General features: G+C 36.1%; 1 protein-coding gene across 3 annotated transcripts in view; it reads right to left on the bottom strand.

Annotated features, from left to right (window-relative positions):
• Positions 1-22,280, bottom strand: part of ARHGAP21 (Rho GTPase activating protein 21) — a 125,503-nt gene that overhangs the window by 33,255 nt on the left and 69,968 nt on the right. For 2 of the 3 annotated variants that reach the window (XM_064505920.1, XM_064505919.1), the window contains 4 exons: positions 21,897-21,989; positions 17,748-17,826; positions 12,038-12,092; positions 805-834 (listed from right to left, as the gene is read on the bottom strand). In XM_064505920.1, coding sequence (XP_064361990.1) covers positions 805-834; positions 12,038-12,092; positions 17,748-17,826; positions 21,897-21,989 — 257 coding nt within the window. The remainder of the gene's footprint in view (positions 1-804; positions 835-12,037; positions 12,093-17,747; positions 17,827-21,896; positions 21,990-22,280) is intronic. The other variant, XM_064505921.1, reaches the window with a different exon arrangement.

Here is a 22,280-nt window from a genome sequence, read left to right as displayed (position 1 = left end):
GTATGAAAATTCATACATATCTGCTACTGTTACACACTATTAGAAGACAAACTAAAATTTCAAATTTATTTCCTTAGTCTGCTTATCTGCATCTTTATGTTTAAGAGCCTGACTCCTAAAAAAACCCAAAAACACAGCTATATTACATTTAGTACATTTCAGTAGTCTCCTTTTAGCATGAGGCAACATTTGATATCATTGTGTAATTAACAGAACATATAAAAAAAAGGGCAAGCATATAAATTGCTTAAACAATATCCTATTATTTAAAAACTTTAGCATGACTTTGTTCAGTTTAAACATAATGAAATAACAAGCTGATGTTGTGGAGCCTGCCAATGCAACAGAACATTAAAATTATTTGTCAGTTTTTTGGTTTTTTTAATACATTTAGGTGTGGTATCACATTACAGCATTTCCTGTCCAAATAACAACATGGTCAATTCCAAAATATCAACGTGCTCTGTTTTAATACGAGACAGGTTACAAAAGCCCAAGTGCAGCCATAAAATTAACACAGAGCAAAGTACAGTGGAGGGCAAGGCATGTAGAATACTGCTGCAATAAATGTTATATTGAGCATTAGCAAAGTGCAAAAATATTAAAGCAAACTGCAAAGAAAGCTCACCAAGTAACACAGGCACAAACCACAAATCAAGAGATTAGCATTATGAAGAGAATTCAGCTCAGACTATCTAGCTCATTTCCAACAAACTTGCCGTTTTATATTCTTGCTTTTCACAAATCACTTGAGAAAAACATGCCTTACAAAAAGCAGAGAAATGGCTACTGTACATTTCTTACCAGTGCTCTGACATCCTTTGTAAACTGCAGCTGGCAGAAAACAGGAAAACATAGTAAAATCTGCTTACAAATGTAAAGACAGAATTATGTTGTCATATTGATGTTGGATATAGCAAGCTAAAAATACAGCTACACTGATTTCACTGGAAGGTACCAACGGAGGTAAAAAGCAGTAGAGCATAAAAATAACTTCATCCTCCTTGCGAGCATGTCTGTCTCAGGCTTTTATCTGCTCCTTGCATTTATCCTCTACCCTTACAGAAAACAAAATACATTTGTGCCATTTTGCCTTGGTGCATCCCTACAGCTGCCTGCAGAGAGCTCCGGTTCTGTGTAATGAGACTTCCCTTCCACTACAGCAACATTACTGTCTCTCATTTCCCCTGGGCTGCTACCATCCCTGCTTCCTGGTGACGAAACAAGGGCTTTATTATGCATTTAAAACAGCACACCCCTTCCCCACATATATCTGCAGCTGCTTTCATACTGTACATCTGAAATCTGAGGAATGATGCTGCAGAAACAGTCTACTCCTGTGATTTTGATTTTTTTCCTCCACTCACAGTAAAAATCAAGCCATGGTCCCACTATATGTGGCACATTAATTTGCATGCTCCTCCCTTCCATTAAAAGATAAGTATTTAAAAATCTTTAAATAAATGGCTATCGAAGATCTTGACAGGCTATAATCGGAATTAAAAAAAAAGAAGAAGAAGAAGAAGAAGAAAATTGAAAAAGAAGCTGGAGACCCAGAAAACAGATGGAGCAAGTACTAGCGTGGAAAATAAAACACCCCCCCCTCCAAATCTGGACAAAAACAACAAGATTACATTATAAAGCTGATGAAACAGTTCAAAACCTGTGAGAGGCACGTGTTAATGATTTCTGTAACACCAATATAAAATACACTGAGCTTGTGTTTTTGTAAAATATGCTCACAACAAACAATGCTTCAATGATTTTGACAACAAAAAGGCTAAATTCCAAAACTGGCGTGACTTGATCATCACTTATGACTACAAATGAGTATAAAAATCAATTTTTAGGTCTTGACAACAAATCACAGATATTAAAACATCTTCAGCAGACAACATTCTGCTAGGGTCTAAAATAAGACCAGTTAGGCTCTCCTCCCTGCTCCCCAAATACAGAGTGTATTTTCCTGATCGCAGCTATATATCACCTAGGCAAAGAGACTGAGAGTTCTGAGAAAGATAAAGTCATTAGGAAGAAAGTTGAGATGGTCAGAACCTACTTCCTCTTCCAACCTCACTCCACTCACTTCCCAAGAAATCATTAAAAGAAAGCAGATCTTTCTTCTTATTTATAAACTTTTCCTTTCTTAGAATTATGACATTCCCATACAGGAACTGATAAAATAGCTTTCATAATCCTGACTATGGCCCTACAGAGAAATATTTCAAATTATAAAGAAATGTACCAGATTTCTTTACTCTTCCAGTAATGTCAAGGTGGATGGATGACGCATTACCACCCTTTTTATTAGGAAATATTTTAAATGCTTTAACCAGAAGGTGATGGTTAAATTTTTAGATGAGGTTTAGCGATTAAGAAATGTGAAGCATATCAATACACTTATTATCAGAGAGTATTTAGATAATTAGCGTATTTTTCAACTATATCTAAATGACAGTTGGAATATTACTCTCTTCTCCCTTTAGTTCCTCTTAATGATTTAGTATGTGAAAATACTACCTACATGTCTAAGTAATTGGAGTAGAGGATATACTCATAAAACAAGCCATTAGGGTATCACTTAAATTTAAGAAAGTCTTTGAAAAGCCTTAAAAATTGAAAAAAAAGCCTTCTGACTTTAAAAAATCCAAACCAGTTAAGTTCCTGAGCAAGCCTGCTGCCAAGCCCCTGGGATACCTACGAGGGCTGAGCACTCGGCAATCATCCACAAGCTCTATCGCAGTATCACAAAAATCACAGTCTTGAAATTTCATAAGCCTTTCTCCCACCTTCTCAAAACCCCCAAAGTTATGGAAAGCTTAACACAAAAATACAACAATTTAGAGTGAAATTAAGAGTGTTGACAGATAACAGTTCTGCAACCATTACTAGAAGAAAACTGCTCTTCTTAAGGCAAGAAATCAATGTGCTCTCAGTTACTGGGTTCAGTTTCTCCCTCATCTTGCTCTTACTTTTCCTCTGCACCAAGTTTACAAACTTTTGTGGCCAAGAAAGAATTTCTTACTGCAAGTTTGTATAACCAAGCAAATAAAACATTCTAAAAGACATTTTATTAACCCATTAAAAATTAAAAGCCATTAAAGCATAAGGTTTTTGCTCACATTCGCTATTTTTGACTTCATTTTATGCTATTTGGTGTTGTAATAACAATGGCCAACATACAAGGGGTCCTGTTCTTAGTAACAATCACGGTAAAACTCTTTACTCTTAAGATCTCGAGCCAACAAAGTCCTACACCCAGCAGTCTAAAACTATGAACGCACGTGGGCATACACTTCACTGTAAATGGATGAGTAATCGCAATACTCACCCTGATTTCAACAGAACTGCTCGCAAAATTGCTCGCAAAATTGAAGGTAAGTGTTTTGATGAGTAAGAGGCTAGTGCATCCAGCACCTTGTAAGACTGAGCTCAGGGCGTTCTTCCTTCCCTGGAACCAAATCTGCTTAAGATTATGTTTCTTTACTACTAATTTAAATTCTTCTCTTCCCCAGCCCTAATGTATTCACACATAACATGGATATGGGACCACGGACGTGGGAGCAGAAAAGTGTTTCAGGTGTCTTAACGGGAAACATTTTTCAATTGTAATTTGCTCTGACAAGAATATTAATAATACAACTCAGGTGTTTTCATTTCATTCTGAGACACTCAACAAACATTACAGTCAGATAGTATTATCTGGAAAACACACACCCTTGCTTTTCAATGGCAGTGAAATTTTGGTATATTAAATTTCTTGGGCTTAAGGCATTGAATTTTATTTCCAAATACAAGCTGCGTAACAGACCTTCTTGGATAGAATAGTCTAAATTGGGGAAAGGGGAGTTGATGAAAATGGTATTTTCTAACACATGCAATGTTATAAAAAAGAAATTAAGGTCTCTGTGTCTGTTAGGTCTTCCCACCACCCCCCTCCTTCCATTGTATTTGCTGCCAGAGCTTTAATATTAACCTCTGCACACATTAGTAACTGCATCAGTGCAAAGCTAGAAAGTAAACAAACACTCCAAGACTGTGGACTAAAAACTGCTATTTATGAAAACATCACTGATTAAAAGCAAAGCAAAGAGAAATACTCCACAGTTTGCTAATAAAATAGCCATGTTGCTCCATTTGGTCTGATGTAACTGGATGGTCTTAGGAAAAAGAAACTATTGTTAGAAAGTTGACTGTGGGCAGACCTCTAATCAGAGGCAGGAGATTAGTGAGGCATATAAAATTCTAGAATAAACTTCCTTATACAAGCTTTTATTTTTTTTTTCTTATTTTTTAATATAGCTGCATCACTGGCAATTTCATAGTGCTGCTGCTTCAAGTGCTCAAGAGCTGGCAAATTGCACAGGACTAAAAGTAACCAACCAGGATTCATTTCTGCTACCTTTTGGGGCAAGTCCTATGAGGAAATAATTTTTAAAAAATTATTGCAAATGAAACATTCTAAGGTAGGTTAGAAGTCAAGAAAGATGAATTTTTGAGTGGGTATCTGGTGAGGTGAATGCTCAAAAATGAAAGATGAGAAGGCAGCACAACCTAATCTGCAGAGAGCATGTGTGTGTAAACAAAGCAGATACATATATTTACATATTAATAAACACACTACATAAAAACATTAATAGGCTACACTAAAGAAACCCTTCCAAATGGACAGCTACAGTTTGGACAAGACATTAAAGTTACAATTTTTAAAGAGTGCTTGACACTTAAAATTCAGTGACGTGTAAGCTATTTTCTCTTTCATTCACAAGGAATGAATACTAAACAAGCAAATTCCAATATATCTCAAATCTGATCCAAAAATCCTGCACAGTAAGACACCCCAGCATACACGTTTTGGACACCACAAAGTCTACTGACAAGTCTTAACTCAAGCTGACCTGCAGGCAGGCCCTGCAATTTCCAGCTTCTCTCTCCAGGGAGTGCATTTACATCAGTACTTTCTCTAGCACTGAGAGATTTTATGTGACTGAAGTGTGTCACAATTTGAACACTATTTTTAGCAGTAAAACTGTTATGCAGAAGGCTGCAAAACAGCAACAATCCCATTAAAATATACTTGAGAACAGGAACTCTTTATTTGTAGTAAACCTAAATGAGGCTTCCTGTTTGTGTGAAGTCAGTGCTACTAATACAAGATGCTAAATTTCTCTCAAAAGAAAGGTTGAGAGTGCCACAGAAACTGTACATAGATCTGTCAAACTTCAAACACCGAGGAGAGCACAGTGCAGAAATCCTTATGGTCACAAAATGGCTGCATGCCTGCTACAAGTTTTCTTTTAACAAAACCGTAAAGGAAGAGACGCAAAAAAGGCTGCTATTGCAAAGATGCTTGGTAACCACAGGCTGCCATCAACTCTGAGACAGCCAAAATCTACATACAGTAAGAGAGAAATTACGTGCGTACCTTTTAGCAATAAACAGGTATCACAGTCTACTCTTAGATTTTAAATTCAGGCACCACTGCACTTCACGCAGCTTTTTCTTTAAAGGTAGAGGCTATCAGTATCGCCTTCTAAGCCCTTCTTCCACCAGCTCTTTTTGGCAAGCTAAGTGACAAACTATTTGCTTTCTAGCTGTCCATATTCTGCTCCTGCTTGATCAAAAATCATCTCCGCTGTGCTCCCAATCTCTAGGCATATTGAAAGTGCTTCAAATTATCATCTTACAGAACAGAATGACGCGTTACATAACAACAGTCTTTTCCAAACAACTTGTCTCAACTGACATAGTTTCGCATGCATACAAAATGCACACATCTTGTATCTTTATTACAGAAAATGGAACTAGTCCAAAAAGCTTTTTTTTTAAAGCAGAGAAAATGCCAACGCATGACTGAGCTTCTGTCCTTTTAATTAATTCATTTTTTTCAGAAGTAAAGCAGTTTGTTCCATGATCTACAAAACTAACAAACCATCACTTTCTGTGGCTTTTACCCACCACTCTCTATGGCTCTTATTTGCTTTCACTCAACCTTCCCTCCAAATATCTCCTCCCTAAAAATGCAGTCCTGCCCCCAACAATATCTCCAATCCTGTTTTCCCTCTCCCACCCAACCGCGTTCCCAGCTGCCCTTCAAAGTGTGCAAAAGGCAATATATTCCACGACTGGTCCCAAACTATGACATACTGTTTGGCAGGAGAGCTGGCATGTGCTCATTAGGCAGTGACAGGCCAAAGAGAACAGGTAATTTGAGCCTTCACCTTAATATAGCAAATGGTTCACCTAGAGTATTTCTGAATATTTTAAGTAAGCTACTCTCTGATACACCATGCTGGATACTCAGCATAAAACATCGATACTGGTTATTTTATGTTCTTCTATCATCAGTTCAGCATTTGCTCTCTACTGGATTTTGATAGACTTTCCAGCCAACTGTAAATTACGGTGAAAGAAGTCAGTTCAAAGATATGTAAACAAAACTTGACTCTGGGACAGAGAAGATTTACTTTCTAGCTACCACCTTGATATGCCCAAGGATGAAAGTGATTAGTGTAACAGGGCTTCTGCCGGAAGGCAAAGTCTGGGCAACTTATACTTGAAAAGGGGAGCAGATGAGCAGCAAAAATTCATCCTTAGGACGTTTTACACTTAGCTTAGCCTCTTCTTCTCAGCTAGCAGTCTCTGAAACAGCTGTACTCAAACACAGATGTAGGCCAGAGCTGACACAGGGACCTCTAGCTTCATTTGACTAGTTCCAAATTTATTTTAAAACCAGTTTGTTGTTCTCCCAGCTAACAAAGATGACACCAATGCCAAGCTTTATCATCACAGAGCCAACTAAAAGAGCCAAAGACCTGTCTCTCAGACAACACAGTTCATGTGAAATAGCCACTCAAACCGTATGAGCATTGCATTTTGCAAAGGGTACAGTAAAGAACTAGTGACAATCTATGAAGCCGTAACTCTATTATAGATTCATAATGAAGCATGTTGTGGATACGTAAACAGCTACACATCACATGCTTAGAAAAACAAATGAATACAGGAAAATCTCTTTTGTCTCAAAATAAATGCTAAATACAATTCTCTACCATGTACATATGAAGTCCAACACCTTGAGGGGCTCCTAACCAAATCAAATAAAATCTAGTATTCCTGCTGTAGTCCATTGCCATTGTAAAGTCTATTTCTACACATAGTCATAGTTTTCTATCCCAGACCATTCAGAAATTACAGCTTGCTGTTGGAGTTTATGGGCTAAGAGATTAAAACTCTTATTTTTAAGAGAGGGGGAGAAACTCCAGATTAAAATATTTTAATCTCTTTTTAATGTATTTATATATTGGCACACTTAGGAAGAGACTTCTTGGATGGAGACCAAGTTGGAAAATTTCGAAAAATTTTAGTAAATTGAATCCCTATTGCACGTTCATTGTATCTAAATCTGTTTTTCATGCAATTAAAAACCATAAATTATAAACTATCACTGTTGCTTCTCTTAAAAGAAAGTTTTCCTGTTTCCTTTCCCAATCCTAATTAACACATTCTTTGCTCTTTCCCTCTTACCATACCTGCTGCTTCTGTAGCTCCGTAATCTTCTCTCGTCTCCAGTATTGTCCAGCCTCTCCTTGCCTCCAGCCTCCCCCCCACTGGAAAAGCACATGCTCTTTCCTCCCCCCCTCATTTCCAGGGTCTTTATCAGTTCACCTGTGACACCCAGGCACACTTGCCCTACCTCAAACATTTATTAAAACACACAGAATAAATGTTTAAAAACTAGATGACCCAATGTGAAGATTTTAACAGATATTCTGAATTCTGTGGTTAAAGAGACAGTGCTCTTTTTCCTCCTTCCTTCATTTCTTTTTCATTCTAAAGTTGCCTGAAAACAAGAGTAGTAGACACAGCTTTTGGAAGCTACACATGGACTAAATACAATCTTCATTCAGTTTGCAAAGCTCATTAATCAAATTTAGCTATAAGGTTAGAGATCTGGACTGAAATTTGGAAACTCTTTGAGCCAAAAGTGGAAATTCATATTCAACAAGGTGTTCACCATAATTTGCAGCTCCTTTTCAGCTGGACTGTTATTCAGCCTGTACTGATTCACGGGGTTATTCTGCCTGATATACAAAGTTTGTGTTTTTCCATATTTAATGTCATGAGGTATCTGTTGGCCTTTGCCATCCATCCTGTCAGCTACTCCGTGTCATCCACAAACCTGCTCAGTCACCATCCAGATTAAAGATACTGACGTTATCCGGGACATCATCCAGGATAAAGATATCGAACAAGACTGTCCCCTGCATTAACCTCCTCGTTATGAACTATGCACTAAATGTCAAACTACTGATCGCTATCCCAGCCCACCCCGCAATCCAAACAGCCAGCCCGCACCCCTTCGCTTCCGAAGTACGAGAGTGCTCTCGGGCTCTGCTGCCATCTCTCACGATAGTCAAGGCAGATTACGTTCACCACTCCACATTGCCATCACTGATGGCATAACTGGCTATCGGGCTGGTTAAGCAACTTTTGCTCTCTGGAAATCTCTGCTGGGTATTCTCAATTACCTTCTTACCTTTAAATGTTCTTGGAAATGGATTCAAAAAGCACTTGCTCCACAATCTTTTCAGGGACTGAGGCAAGGCTATAGTTCCCTCCTCACTTCTCCTACAGCCTTGCATAATGTCAGCCTTTCTGTAGCTGTCAGGATCCTCACCCAATTACCATAAAACACCACAGATGACAGACAGCAACTTCAGTCATATTGGCCAACTCTTCCAGCACTCAGGTGAATCCCATCAGCCCCATGGGTCTGAACACATCAGGCTTCTCTAACTAGTGTCTGTCCTTCTGTTGGCTGCCTTTCCTTTCCTAAACGTATTAGCACAAGCAGTCTGGGAACAGGCTTTGCCTGTGGACAGGGGCAAAAACAAAGCCATCAGGTCTTTGTATCATCTACCTCTAAGTATTCTTCCTGCCCCTCCTCCCTAATCACTGCACCTACCATTTTCCCTGAACCTCCTTTTGCAACTAGCATATCTGCAAAACACTTTCTTTTTGCCCTTTATGTCCCCGGCTGGTCTGAGCCCCAGCTGGGCTTTGCCCTCAGATACCCCTGCAATGCTTTTATACGTCTCTGTTGCTGGTTCATCCTTGCTTCCCTTTCTGGTATGCCTTTTTTTTTTTTTTTTTTTTTTAATTTTAGTTCATCAGTAAGGTCCTCATTTAGATAAGCAGCCTTCTACTGAAATTCTTGAGTTTCCAACACAGGATGGTTCTTTCCCGAGCTCTCAACAAGTTTTCTTTAAAAGTCCTTGAAATCCAAAAGAATTCATAGAAAAATATGCATTAAAAAAATTTTTTTTGAGTAAACTGTTCCCAACTTGCAAATTATTCTTTACTGATATGCTAAAACAAGAAAAAAACAATTCAAAATATAATTATTCCACTTTAGATTATTAATTTAAACTTACTATCAGTTTACATGATCAAAATTTAAACAAAATGGTTTAAAATTATCAAAATGGATTATTTTAAATAAATTAATCTGAGGTTTCGGGAGGAGCATGAAAAAAACCAACCATTCATAGTTGTGAAGACTTCAAGGTTTTGTCACAATTTGGACAAAGATGCTTTTAAATAATCCCTCCATCTCCAAAAAGGACTTTTCCAAGATCTCTTCAGTGAATGAACACCACTTTGACATTGATTTCACTAATGACAGGATTTCACATGTGATTCACTTTTAAGTAAGGAGTGCGCACATGCCACAGAGGGCGATGACATATGGATCAGAACACTTCATTGTTGCAATTGATTAATGGATTTTTTTTTAGAGCCCTATTTTCAGGAAATTCAACATACCAAAAGGTCCACAGATATATATGGATATTCCAAAGACTAAACTGAAGACTTATAAATAGTAAGCTAGGGACAGAAAAGAGCAATTGTGTTCTTTATGTAGTTAACCTAGCAATCAGTCACTACTACACTGTGAGTAGACTGCCAAATACTATAATACTTACCACAATGAGCATCATTTCTGAATATAATGAAACTGTGTTCTCCTCATTGTGCTAGATAAACCTTTCATTGGCTGATACTACAATCATCCACTAGTGCATTGAGCTTTATTTATTTTTTACAGCATACCTGTTCTTAACATCAACGGTTTACAACGACTTTGATGCCATCTGAAGATATTTACAGTAAAATTTAGTGACACTGATATCAAAAAGAAAACAACAGAATTCCTAGAGGTACTATAATAACAACTTAAATAACACGACTTCAACGACAAAAGCTTGCTAAATTTTTTTGTATTAATAAGGGCACTGTACCTTGCCACTTACTGTTGCACTTACATTGACAGATCACTATTCATCACAGATATTACTGTTATCCTTTATTTATATGATCTGTACTTCAATAAAGAATCAGAATTTGCCCTGAGGTTTACAGTTTATTTAGACACAGAATTTCCACAAAAGCTGATACAACATTATTCACACAAGTGAAAAAGGAAAAACAAACGGGGAAGACTATACAAAATCTCAGCTCAAAAAATCAAAAGTCGCTGTCTTACCACAGAGGGTGAAAAGAATAATATTCTATGCTGTTACTCTGAAAAAAGTGCTACATTTTAAACATGAGTGTTCAGCTTTGGATAAAGTTCTTCACCAAATCTCATCATTACAATAGAAGATCCTAACATCTGAAGTGAAGATTATTATGTAGCATCCTCAGAGGAATTATATTTTTCAGCTGAAGTTACAGTGGTGCACTCTGTCTCAGAAGAATGAGAACTGTTATTTTAAAGGTGATTATATTTTCTGCCCTTCGTGGTAGTATAAAAGGGAGAAAATTGCAGGACATCAAATCACTTCCATTGTAGGATGCACCTGTGCCTTCAGATGTTGCAACTCTGCCATTAAAGATTGACACCGTGTCTCAGTGAAACATAAAATAATCTTGGCTTGTTTGTCTAACTAGCTGAGTTCCTGTACTAGCCTCTATCTTCACCTTCAGCTCAAAACCAAGTTTCATATTTTTTCTTTACCTTCAGAATAGAGTTCATCCTACCTAAAAGGCCGGTTAGTTCACTTTCATTCTGTGTTCCTAGTGTTTGCCACCCAGGAGTCCGTTTCTCTCCAAATACTCAATACTTCCTCCCACAATAACTCACCCATATCTCTCTCATTAATTTGTCCTTAGGCAACCAATAAAATCCATACAGCCTTTTCTTAATTCTTATTTAAAGTCTAGGCTTACTTCTGCATGGATTAGAAAATCCAGTTTTCTGACCACTGACCAGCAGTCAGTGTTCTCATTGTTTTCTCCCTTCTTCTACTTCCAATTAAAAATAAACCAAGCATCTTAAGACATTATGTGCTCTTCCAATTTCTCAGAATGAGCACTTACGCAAGTTATTTTATTCACAGCTCTCGTGGACTTACAGACACTAAACAGCCCAGGAGAAGAAACATCTAATTTGCATGTCAAATCCCAATGCCAGTTCCAATCTGGAACATATATATACACACTAGCATAACAAAATTTTTACACCAGTAAAAATAATAATAATAAAAAAACTGGTAATCACCTTCAGCACATCCATCACTGTTTCTTTCCCGAAATTCCACTGATAATGAGACAGTAATAAAAGCTAACGTTAAGCACCAGCTTCTATTCTTTCAATCCAAATTTACTAATGATTCTCAACTTCTTTACAATTAGAAGACCTAACTACTGAAAGTGATCCAATTCATGCATTCTTACAGAAATGAAGCCAGAATACCATAAAAATACAGACATCACTGCAAGGTTTTTTTTTTTAATTAATAAGCTACAAGTATCATGTGAATTTGATATTTTCTCCTGTATTTGGAATAGTCTTCTCCCATCTTCTGAATTTTCAGAGATGGCAAGAAAGTAGGGGCAATATCTAAGGAGTGACAGAAAGCTAAACATCAACTTTTTAACTATTTGCTAGTAGCATAGTTCAAAGGTTTTGTAACCAACAAGTCAATTTTTTATTTAACATATTGTCTTAATATAAGCATCATAAACATACCAGCTGAAGGATGTCCTCATCTTTTGGCATAACACTAAGTTCCAATATGCTGTCACTGAAACAAAACAAAAAAAAACACCACACATCAACCTTTAGAAAAGAATTCTGAATTCTTTTTACAAAAATGATTAACTTCTATAGACCAAAATATTCAAAACCTCCAAAATTAGCTAAGACACGCTCAACTAGTCTGTCAAATGTTTTTACAGGGGAGAAACAAGCACTGGTTTCCATCACAGCGTTAACAGTCTTAGCAAACACGAGTTGAACAGAAGCTTGCCTGAAGAGCGCATCTGTGCTCTCAGCGAAACCAGCATATTAAGCCAATATACACACAAGTTGTCTTTGTCAGTTTTCTTTCAATATTTATTCTTACAGCCATAAGTTACAATAGTAGTTTGGAGCTTCTCAGACAAAACAAAGTGACAAACCTGTGAATACATGTAAAACTTCTTTTTTTCCATTTCAAATTAAATTATGTTAGCATTCTTGAAAACTGCCAGGGAAATGTCAAGATAGCCATATTATGTGTACTGTAGAGCAAGAGCAACACAAACATTGACATATACCTCTCCATACCAATCACCTCCTAATAAAATCAACTTAATCAGAAGTCATTTGTAAAATGGATGAAAAAATACTTGCTATTTAGCAGTGCTGAGTTGGTCAGAGTCTGAATTACTAAAAATAAATGCAGCAGCAGCATCACAAAGATACAGGAATCTGGACAGTTACATTAATTGTAATTTAAGCGTACAGGCAAAAATCACAACACAGCATTTAAAATACACTGGGTAGCCAGAGTCAAATATTGTAAAACAGTGAGATCCACACAGTTAATACGTATCAGAAAAAGTATTTTCACAAGCAGGAGAGAAATATATACTTGTAATATGGGATGAAGCACTGCTGAGACGGCATCCGAGATGATGTAAAACTCTGTTCACGTTCATTAAGTGCAGAGTGGACAGGAGCAGAGAAGGGCTACAAGGGAGAGCCCTTGCTGGGGTAGTTTGTTTAACTAGCCATGCGAAACAGAAACAAAGAGGTTATGACTGCTATTCGGACATCTCAGGTCACGTCATAGAAGCAGAAAGGCTATTGAAACAAACTGACCAGTATTGGCACAAGAATGAAAGACTGAACGGATCAGACTACAATTAGATATCCATGCTGGTCAGGGACAGTACAACGCATTTGCGGAAAAGAGACGAACCCAGCACGTATGTGAGAGACTGTTCACCAGCTGCAGAGCATGCAATACAGTCTATGCAAGCATCAAAAATGACGTCAGTTTCTTATTCCAGCAGAAAGAAAAGTCTTTTTCTTGAAACTGTAACATGTGATTTGTTATGCTTTCATATATGCAAAGTGTTTTTATTCTGCGCTTCCTTTTCCATTTGTTACTGACCACAGACATAAGGTTGCACCCCAAAATAGGAAAGTAAAGGATATTAGGATTCACGATATTCTGAAATTATTATTCATTTGAAAAAAGTACTTTCCAAGTTGTATAGATTACTTTCCTTTGAAAGTCAAACAATTGATTCAGAAACAGATTAAATTTTTATGTCTGTGCACAGCTATGAAAAATAAGTCTTCAAAAATGTTTTAAATATTTTTCAGAATACTGAATCTTAAGAAACACTGAAGTATTGACTCCTATCTTAGATGTTTATTTACAACAGCATTTCTGATTTTGTCCAAAACCATAAGCAGCAAAAATATTTCAAATGATTCTTTAAAAATAGCGTTATCAGGAGGTGGCTGTTTTGGCTAAACTCCTCTGCCTACATATTAAAATACATAAGAGTTGTAAGACAAAACGAAAACAAGAGAGGCATTTAAAGCTTTTCCAATGAAGGCTTCAGATTTAATTCCTACATGCGAATAGCATGTATGTATATATCTATTCACAATAAATCCTATTTGGCAAATTATGGTTTGATAACAATCAATGCTTAATTGCAGGATGAAGACTTTAGAAAGTCCAAAATTCTTTTATATAGCAATATCCCTCTTCAAATACTTTCTAAATCAAGGAAGGTTAGCTACCTGTAATTCAACACAAAACAAACTATTCTCTTCAACTAAGATTCTGTACTCTTTTCAATATTTATTTAAACATATTTAAGTCCATTTACATAGTTTAATACAATTCTGGTAGCCATTCAAAGAAAGGAAAGTGGTTCCATTCAGGAACAATGTTTTATGCCTCATTCAAATAATAACTATTTCAGATTGATTGCAGAAGGTTCTGCAGCCAATTTGAATCTTCCTACTTTTTTATTTTGCAAAGTGCTACCAGAATATCTTTCAAATTTGACTTGGGGAACAAGGAATATTAGGAATTTTTGAGGGCTGGTTCACTATAAAGCGTATGCAAATTATTAACTAGAAAGTGTTAATAATAACCATCACACAGAGGAAGTGACAGTTTACACAAAAATACTAGATACTATAATATTAGACATTATGAATTTTCAGAAATATCTGTATCATGCAAATGACTTATTTTTCCCATCATTTTTACAGTCAAATTTAAATTTATTAACTCAGAGGCATCAAAACTAAAGCACTACGATGCACTATTATCACGAAGACTACATTTTGATACATTATTTTGTACTAATGAAACAAAAAAATTCAATACCTAAGCTCCATACATTTCTCAGCAATCTCAATACTCTCAAGAAAAATTTGCAAAAGAAACAAATAGAACAGGCTTAACCATTCAAATTCCCACAATTCAAAAAAAAAAAAAAAAAAAAAAAAAGAGGGGGGTGTCAAAATCCATTTCTTGCTTTATTTAGAACCACAAATAATTTATGCAGTTTATGTTAGCAGACAACATATCTCCAAGTTGATTACATAAACAGATGAGAATAAAACCTTAATGGACCAAACTAACAGTGACTAGTAAAGAACAGGAAACCTGGACTTAAAAGTAATTTGAGAACTAGCCTTATAAGGAATAGTTCTTTGTGCTGAGGTGTTTCCAGAGGAAATCATCAGTATAAATTGAACTTTGCTACCTCCAATCAGAGCAAATTCGACAAAATCTCCACAGCTTGAAAAATGCAATTTATATCTCAGAGTGGAACAAAACAAAACATTTCAGTTAGCGCCCATCCATAAATCCTAGAAATTTATGGGTATCTTTCATTTAAAGATCAGAAAGTATCCATTTCGATCTGGCTTGAAGTAGAAGCCTAAGTTCTGAAGTCCTGGCATTGTGTAATGAGGACAAACATCTACAATTCAGCAACTTTCCAGAAATACAATGAACTGCTACAGACATGGAGCTGCTGGAATAACCTAATTAAAAATTCAGCAAGAACCAGCTGAGTTTAAGTGCAAAACAGCTGAGAGTGAGGGGAACTATCTCATTAGAAGTAGCAGAGGATAACATATGTTGTATCCTTACTTAAAACTTCTCTGAAGATGATCAGAGAAATTATAAAAGAATAACCATTTATAGTTGGCAGTATGTTTGAAATGGTAATTAGAAGTGATAATTAAAAATACAGTAATTAAAATATCTATAAAATTATGACACAACATAATGAGACCATAAATGAAACTGTCTTTAGTCATGAATAAAGGAGATTTATTAAATAATTTATTCAGTCTCTCAAAAGGCCTTTCAGCAATTCTCTTGCACAAAGCTTCTACAGAAATTAAGAAGTGCTTGATCAAAAATTAGCCAAGACATGAAACAGAGTAAGAACTATGTCACTGGTTATTTTGCATATTAAGAGCTTAAATACATTCAAACGTGAATTCACACAAGACCAACCTATCAAGAACTATTCAATCCAGTGATGCAGATATCAAGTTCATGAAATTCCTAAATCACAGATTTCTGGAAAGTTGGATGCTATTAGCTGAGCAAATATCACTCTGTAGATTCAATGTTTGCATACTCTTTTCCTAAGAATCCACTACTGGACCGCTTCAGGGAGGATACTTACCTAAGCAGACCTTCACTCTAATTCAGAATGGCTATGCTGATGATACGCATGCATTTATTAAGACAAATATAAAGGCAACACAACCCAACTTGCAGAGAACGAGTGGTAGCAGCATAAGACCTTAGAAGAAAACAAACTTGATGTGCAGAACAAACTGCTCTGAGCTCAAGAATAAAGTTTTCAAGAAAAGAAATAAAGTTCATTCTTTAGTCATATGAGAAATTGTCACATAGCAGCCATCATTGTCTGTAAGCTACAAGGAAGATACACCTGACTAATCTGGAATCTATGAGTTATCTTTATGAATCAGAATTAGTATCTGTTGATCCTAAGAAGCTCAGCTGAAGACCTACGAAGACTGAAAATGGTTTTTCTTCTGTATAGAAGACTCGACCTTTTTTGCATCATTCTCTGGGACGGACTTGGCCTTTTGCTATGGTCTTCTATAGCTCAGGATGATGAAAGAAATACTCTCATCCTTTAGCTAACAACAGTATCCCTTCCTCTTCTCTGCACTCACGGAAATCAGGGCGACAGAGGCAACAGTGTGCTATATCACTTCTCCTAGTTGCACTCGATAATCACTGATAAAGCCATCATTACTAATCTCCCAACGTCTCTCTGGCTTATCCACAGTGGGCACAGGGCTGCATTCTGGTGGAAAGGGTCACTACATACACAAAAGAGTCTGAAATAGTCTTTATTCATCCCCTTGAGTTAATAACCTCTGCCTAATTAGGTCACTGGAAGACGTGATCTGTTTCTCTGTCTTTTGGATTAAGGTAAAAGATTGCATTATAAGCCAAACAGGTACATCATCCAAAGTAAAGAACTATGTCCTGTGTCTTGGGCCAAAAGTATTGACCGAAAAAGAAATACATGACTAGTGTTACATTCCATCTTTTTACAGGTTACAAAAAAAGATAGATTCCCCCTTTCCAGTCCTCATACAAGAAATACTAATGGTCTGAAATGCATTTGAGGCTACCTTGCCTATCATCCCTTTGGCTACGGAACTCTAAAGCACGTTCATGCTTTAAAAAACACGTACCTGGAACATACGTATCTTCAATAAAATCTTGAATAAAGACTGAACTAAAGTAGGAAGGTCAGCATTTTTTATTTTCCTTAACTCTGACAGTAAGCATAATTAAGGATTAATGCATGCAGATTCACTAAAAATAGAATGTGGCACGTGATGTATTCAGAAGACATTTTATATTATATAAATGAAAATGTAAATATTACTGCTTCCTTAACATTGTACAAGCGTCCTAACTTGCTGCAATGTAAAGGAAAGCTAGGATGCAGTGCAGATGTTTTGCAGGTATGTAAGAGTATAAAATGCTTGCTTTACCACATATGCTGATTTTTAGTTATCAGATCTTCATAAGAAAGGTAGATTTTTCAGATTTTCTTTTTAAATAGACACATATGTGTATGCATGTACAACTAATCTGCCTATTTTAAGTTTAGACATCTTTCTGTAGCAAAGTGATTTCCTAACAAGGAACAAGTACTGACATAAAAGGACTCTGATACAGTTCAGCACACCCATTCTTACACTTTCCTCAGCACTGAATACATAAATGAAAACAGAAATAAAACTGTGTGCATAATATGGAAGATTTAAAAATACAAAGTGACATTTTCAGAATCACTATAAGCAGTAATTTCCTGCTTAGTAACAAAAAAAAAAAAAAAGTTTAACACATAATTGAATACTAACATCTTACCTGTTCTGTATTAAAGCAATCACTTGAGAATACGTCTTTCCAATAACACTTTCTCCATTGACTTTTATAATTCTGTCACCTGTAAAGGGAAAAATTATACCTTAGTCAACTTGTCTAGATGGGGTTTTTTGCTCATTTTTACAAGTATGTATCTCATAATAATCAGGATAACCAATTTATTAAAATCAAGATTATTCTTCTAACAACAAAAACAATGTAAAAGGTGCACAGTACAATTACACGTAAACATATAAAGAATGCGACCTTCCCAAACTTTTCCCAAAACCTTTTCAGATGCTGTATTTCATTCTACGCTTCCAAATTAATCATCTAAAAACTCACAGAAAGAAAATCACAAGCAGGCATAAGCTACATCAGAGTATCTTTCTCCAAAATAATGCTTTTGATGTATGGTAGCACATACTGAAAACTCACCCCAATTCTTCTCAAATGAATTACAGGTAAAGACTTCATTACAGCACTTAACCACAAAACAAACCCAAACATTAACTCAAGACACTGCTAGGAGTATCTGTATATTTTTCCTTTAATATCAGCAAATACTGCAGTCTACTGCTTCTTTCCCCTGTGATAAAATAAAAGACAATTTGGAAGGTGCTGCAATTTCTTTTTTCCTCAGAATAATGTGAGCTGTTTCTGAGTCATTATTTGCTCTTCAAGATACAAAATATGAATGCATCTTGAGCAGTGTAAGTGGCTAGTTCTTGTCCATTTACATCAATCTTTAGACCTGATGTCACTTCTCTCAGATTTCTCCAAACAGTTTATTGCATCTTCCCCATTCATAACTCCATACATTCTCAGCATAAATAAGTGGCAAATACATGAATGAGGAGACAGGAAGACCTTTGCGCTGTGAGCTATTTCAACTTTGGATGAAAGCTCCACCAGAAATGGTATTTATGTTATCTTTAATCAGAAAATCAGAAAAGTATCTTGAATATACTAATGAAGAGAGAATGAACTAAAAGTTTACAGCTTTGGGGAGCTCTGGAAGGCTGTTCGAAAAAGAAGAACTGAAAGAAAGGACCCAAGAAAGGACCCATACTAAATGAGCCAAGCAGAATGGTTTTTTTCAATGTAGCATTAGAGATTGAAAGCCTTTTTTTGTGTGTTTTTGGTGTGATCATGTCAAAGATGAAGAAAAAGCAGCTCACTCCAAATGCTCAGTCTGATTCACTGGCAATAATGCTCTAAATGCAATGACTATGGAGGTACTCTGTATAGACTCCATGAGAGTTTCAGACCTACCCTCCCAAATCTGTCTGATGGCTATTTTTAATTTGGTCTAGACATATGATGTAACATAATGCAACCAAATTACTGCAGTATTTGCAACTTTATATAAGTTCATCTATTCCCTTTTATCAGCTGGTTACCATCTTTCTCATGAAAGAACTCTCTCAGTTTCATCTCTTGCTTTCTAAGGTACTGAAGAAAGATTGATGGCAACCTTTAATGATTGCTAGCAATCTATATGACTGACAGGCATTGGCGACTGACAGCAATCCTCATCCCAGTGTTGTACACAAACCCTATGCAATTAGGCTTAGAAGCTAGACTTCTACGAAAAAGTTGGTTTTGAAATGCTCAATATCGAGCCAAAAGAAATCCTTTCAAAAAGTACGTTTGTAGGGAAAAATCCTATGATTTATGCTGAAAATACTCTCATTTACAAGCTCTAAATCCAGTCCTGCTAGGTCCTATGGCAAGACTTCCTCTGAACATATCAGATCCTTCTCTAGAACTTAAAACTGTTTTTTCTCCCTGTACTGTTTTAGAACTCACCTGTGGATTTGGATCTTTACTCACTATTCCCATTGAGAAAACTTAACTAGGAACATTCTTAAAGTAGTTTATATCTTACTCATTCCTGTGCACTTTTTATTTTTCAAAGAAACAGACCAGGTTAAACAAAGCAGTGAAACAAGTCTACTTGAAGCATGCATCCAATGAGCCAGAACCTGAAGCTGCCAAAAAATTCAGGTGGGACATATGACAGAACTGGTTACATGAAAGAAGTGGTTGTAAGCAATGCTGCAAAATATAACTTTGCTCAGTTTCAGGCATACAGAAGGAGGAGGCCAGTGCTTGTAGGGGAAAAAAGGGTATAAAAGCATGAAGGCTTTTTCATCATAGCTATCAGGTGGCCCACTAAATACCTTTAGTCAAACTAAAAATTAATCTGAACACACTTAAACCATCTCCCCTTCCATACATGTTTTAGTCATTTACATCCTTTGCATATACGTAAATCAGAGCATGAGTAACAAGACGTGGGGAATGTGGGTTTGTTTTGGCTGTGCATATTTCGATGTTTCTAAAACAATTTTGGAGCTCATAGATGTCTTCTTTGTAATGAAATACCTCAAATGTTAAATATGGGGAATATGCTCTAACTCTAAATCAGCTAAATTTACAAGAGTATTCAAAGATACTCGGAATGAATTATCTTACAATTAAGATATTATACTCTCTTCCTCAAATTTACAGAAGTATCGCAAGCTTTCTGGTGATTAACAGACAGGTAAGCTCCTGAAATACTTAGTCTGATTCTGGGTAATCAAGTTTGGGTTGAGACTGTCAGCATTACAAAGGAAAGGATCCTGCAGCAGTGAAATAAGAACCAACAAACCACAAACATAACTATCTAAATTCATATTAGATTTTCAAGCTTTTTTTTTTTTTTTTTTTTTTAATCCAGCTTGGATTTGTTTTATAGTCACACTGGTGGAAAGAAGAGTACAACTGAATCTACCAAAAAAAAAAAAAAAAAGTATATAGTCTCTGTATCAGAAGTTAAGCAATCTACCCCATCGATCATTCCCTGAGTGGTTTATAATGCAATTTCAAGACAGACATATAGTAATATATCTCAATCTGAAGTTTTAACAAGAAATAGAGACATGGCCTAATCAGATAAAATGACTATCAGCAGTGCTTTTAAAAAGAATATATCCTGGTAATTTAAAAATCTGTTTTCCCATTTATTATTTGTTCTTCATTCTGGGCTCCTAAAACCTTTTTTATGTCTAAAAATAAAATATTCTCTGCAGATTTCATCACTTTCAATTTGGCAAACACTGAACAGGGTAGAAATTAACATGGCTGCTTTGTGCAGCTTCAACATATGCTGTACTTCATCAATCCAAAATATATCTTCATATACTAGCAGTAAAATAATACTGAAGTAAGCCTTCTCTGAGAAATTACATAAGGAGGGGTTACAGGAAAAAGAGAGACAGAGAGACAGAAAGGGATAGAGAGAGAGAGAGAGACAGTATGTTATACAGCTGTGACCTACTATTGTTTTTAAATTGCTGATCATGTTGGAATCTTCATATTTCTTTAGGAAGAAACAGAAAAATTATTCTACTCCAGGCAAATGCATGTACGTGAGTTTTTCAAAAGAAAATATCAACATTCCATTACTGACACAAATACAACCTTTTCATATAAGTTTTGCCATATTCTTAAGAATAGACATCTGTATTTGCAATGGTATCTACCTACACAACTTACTGCTTTATTACTTGTAAAACTACCCCTCCTAGCACAGCTTTCTCTGTTCAGCACTGCAGTAAAAGGGTCACGAAGTACATGGCACTTCATGAAAAACAAGCTTTCTGCTCCAGAAATTACAGGTTAAATCAGATAACCAAACAAAATTTGACTAGAAGAGACAAAGTTGGATTGGCCATATTTAATTTAAAGGAGGCAGAATACAAAAGGACAAAAAACTTGAATGTTGTGGCGTATCAATTTGTCCATAAAGCACATGAAATAGGAACTTACCACCATCATTTTCATCCCTTTTCTATTTCTCCTCATATACTTTACTGCATTGTTTTTACTCCCTTTTTTTTTTCCCTTAATAAAGGTACTAGGACTTTTGTGCCTTTTTAGATATAGATATATATGTAATATATACCTCCCGAGGGAACCCAGTCATAGCTGGCACTTCTGGGATGAAAACCAAAGGATGACAATTCAAAAAGAGAGGTTTTGGAATTTTGAAGGAAAGATGAAGGTTTAGTGGAAGACACAGAATTATATGCAAGTTTAAGCTGTATATATTTTACATAATGCAAATGCACACACGAAATCAGTATTATAGAAGAACAGTACCTGTACACAGTCCAGCTTCAAAAGCAGGTCCACCCTCTTTAACTTGTTTAACAAATATGGTATCCATTGGCTCCAGTCTATTTCTTTGTTTTCCTGAGGAAGAAAGGACACTTAATTATATTGCATTACAATGTTTTCAATTTAAAGAATTATTTTGAACTGTAATCCTGCCATATTCATTGTTGCATTAAATACCAAAGTCCAATTTGGGGAGGAAGGAGAGAGGAGGCAAGTAGCCTAGAGATGGCATTGCCTTTTGCTGTACTAAAGATCTTTTAGGTGCCTGTGTGTGTGCGCGCGTGTGTTTGTGTGTCAAACAAACTTTTGACTATGTTATAATAAATGATACTTTTCAGTTCAATTTCACCATCTCATTGCTATTTC

The sequence above is a fragment of the Dromaius novaehollandiae genome, chromosome 2 (genome assembly GCF_036370855.1).
Source record: "Dromaius novaehollandiae isolate bDroNov1 chromosome 2, bDroNov1.hap1, whole genome shotgun sequence".
NCBI lineage: Eukaryota > Metazoa > Chordata > Aves > Casuariiformes > Dromaiidae > Dromaius > Dromaius novaehollandiae.
Note: the sequence above shows the minus strand (reverse complement) of the source record. Positions and strands in the feature narration are given on the sequence as shown.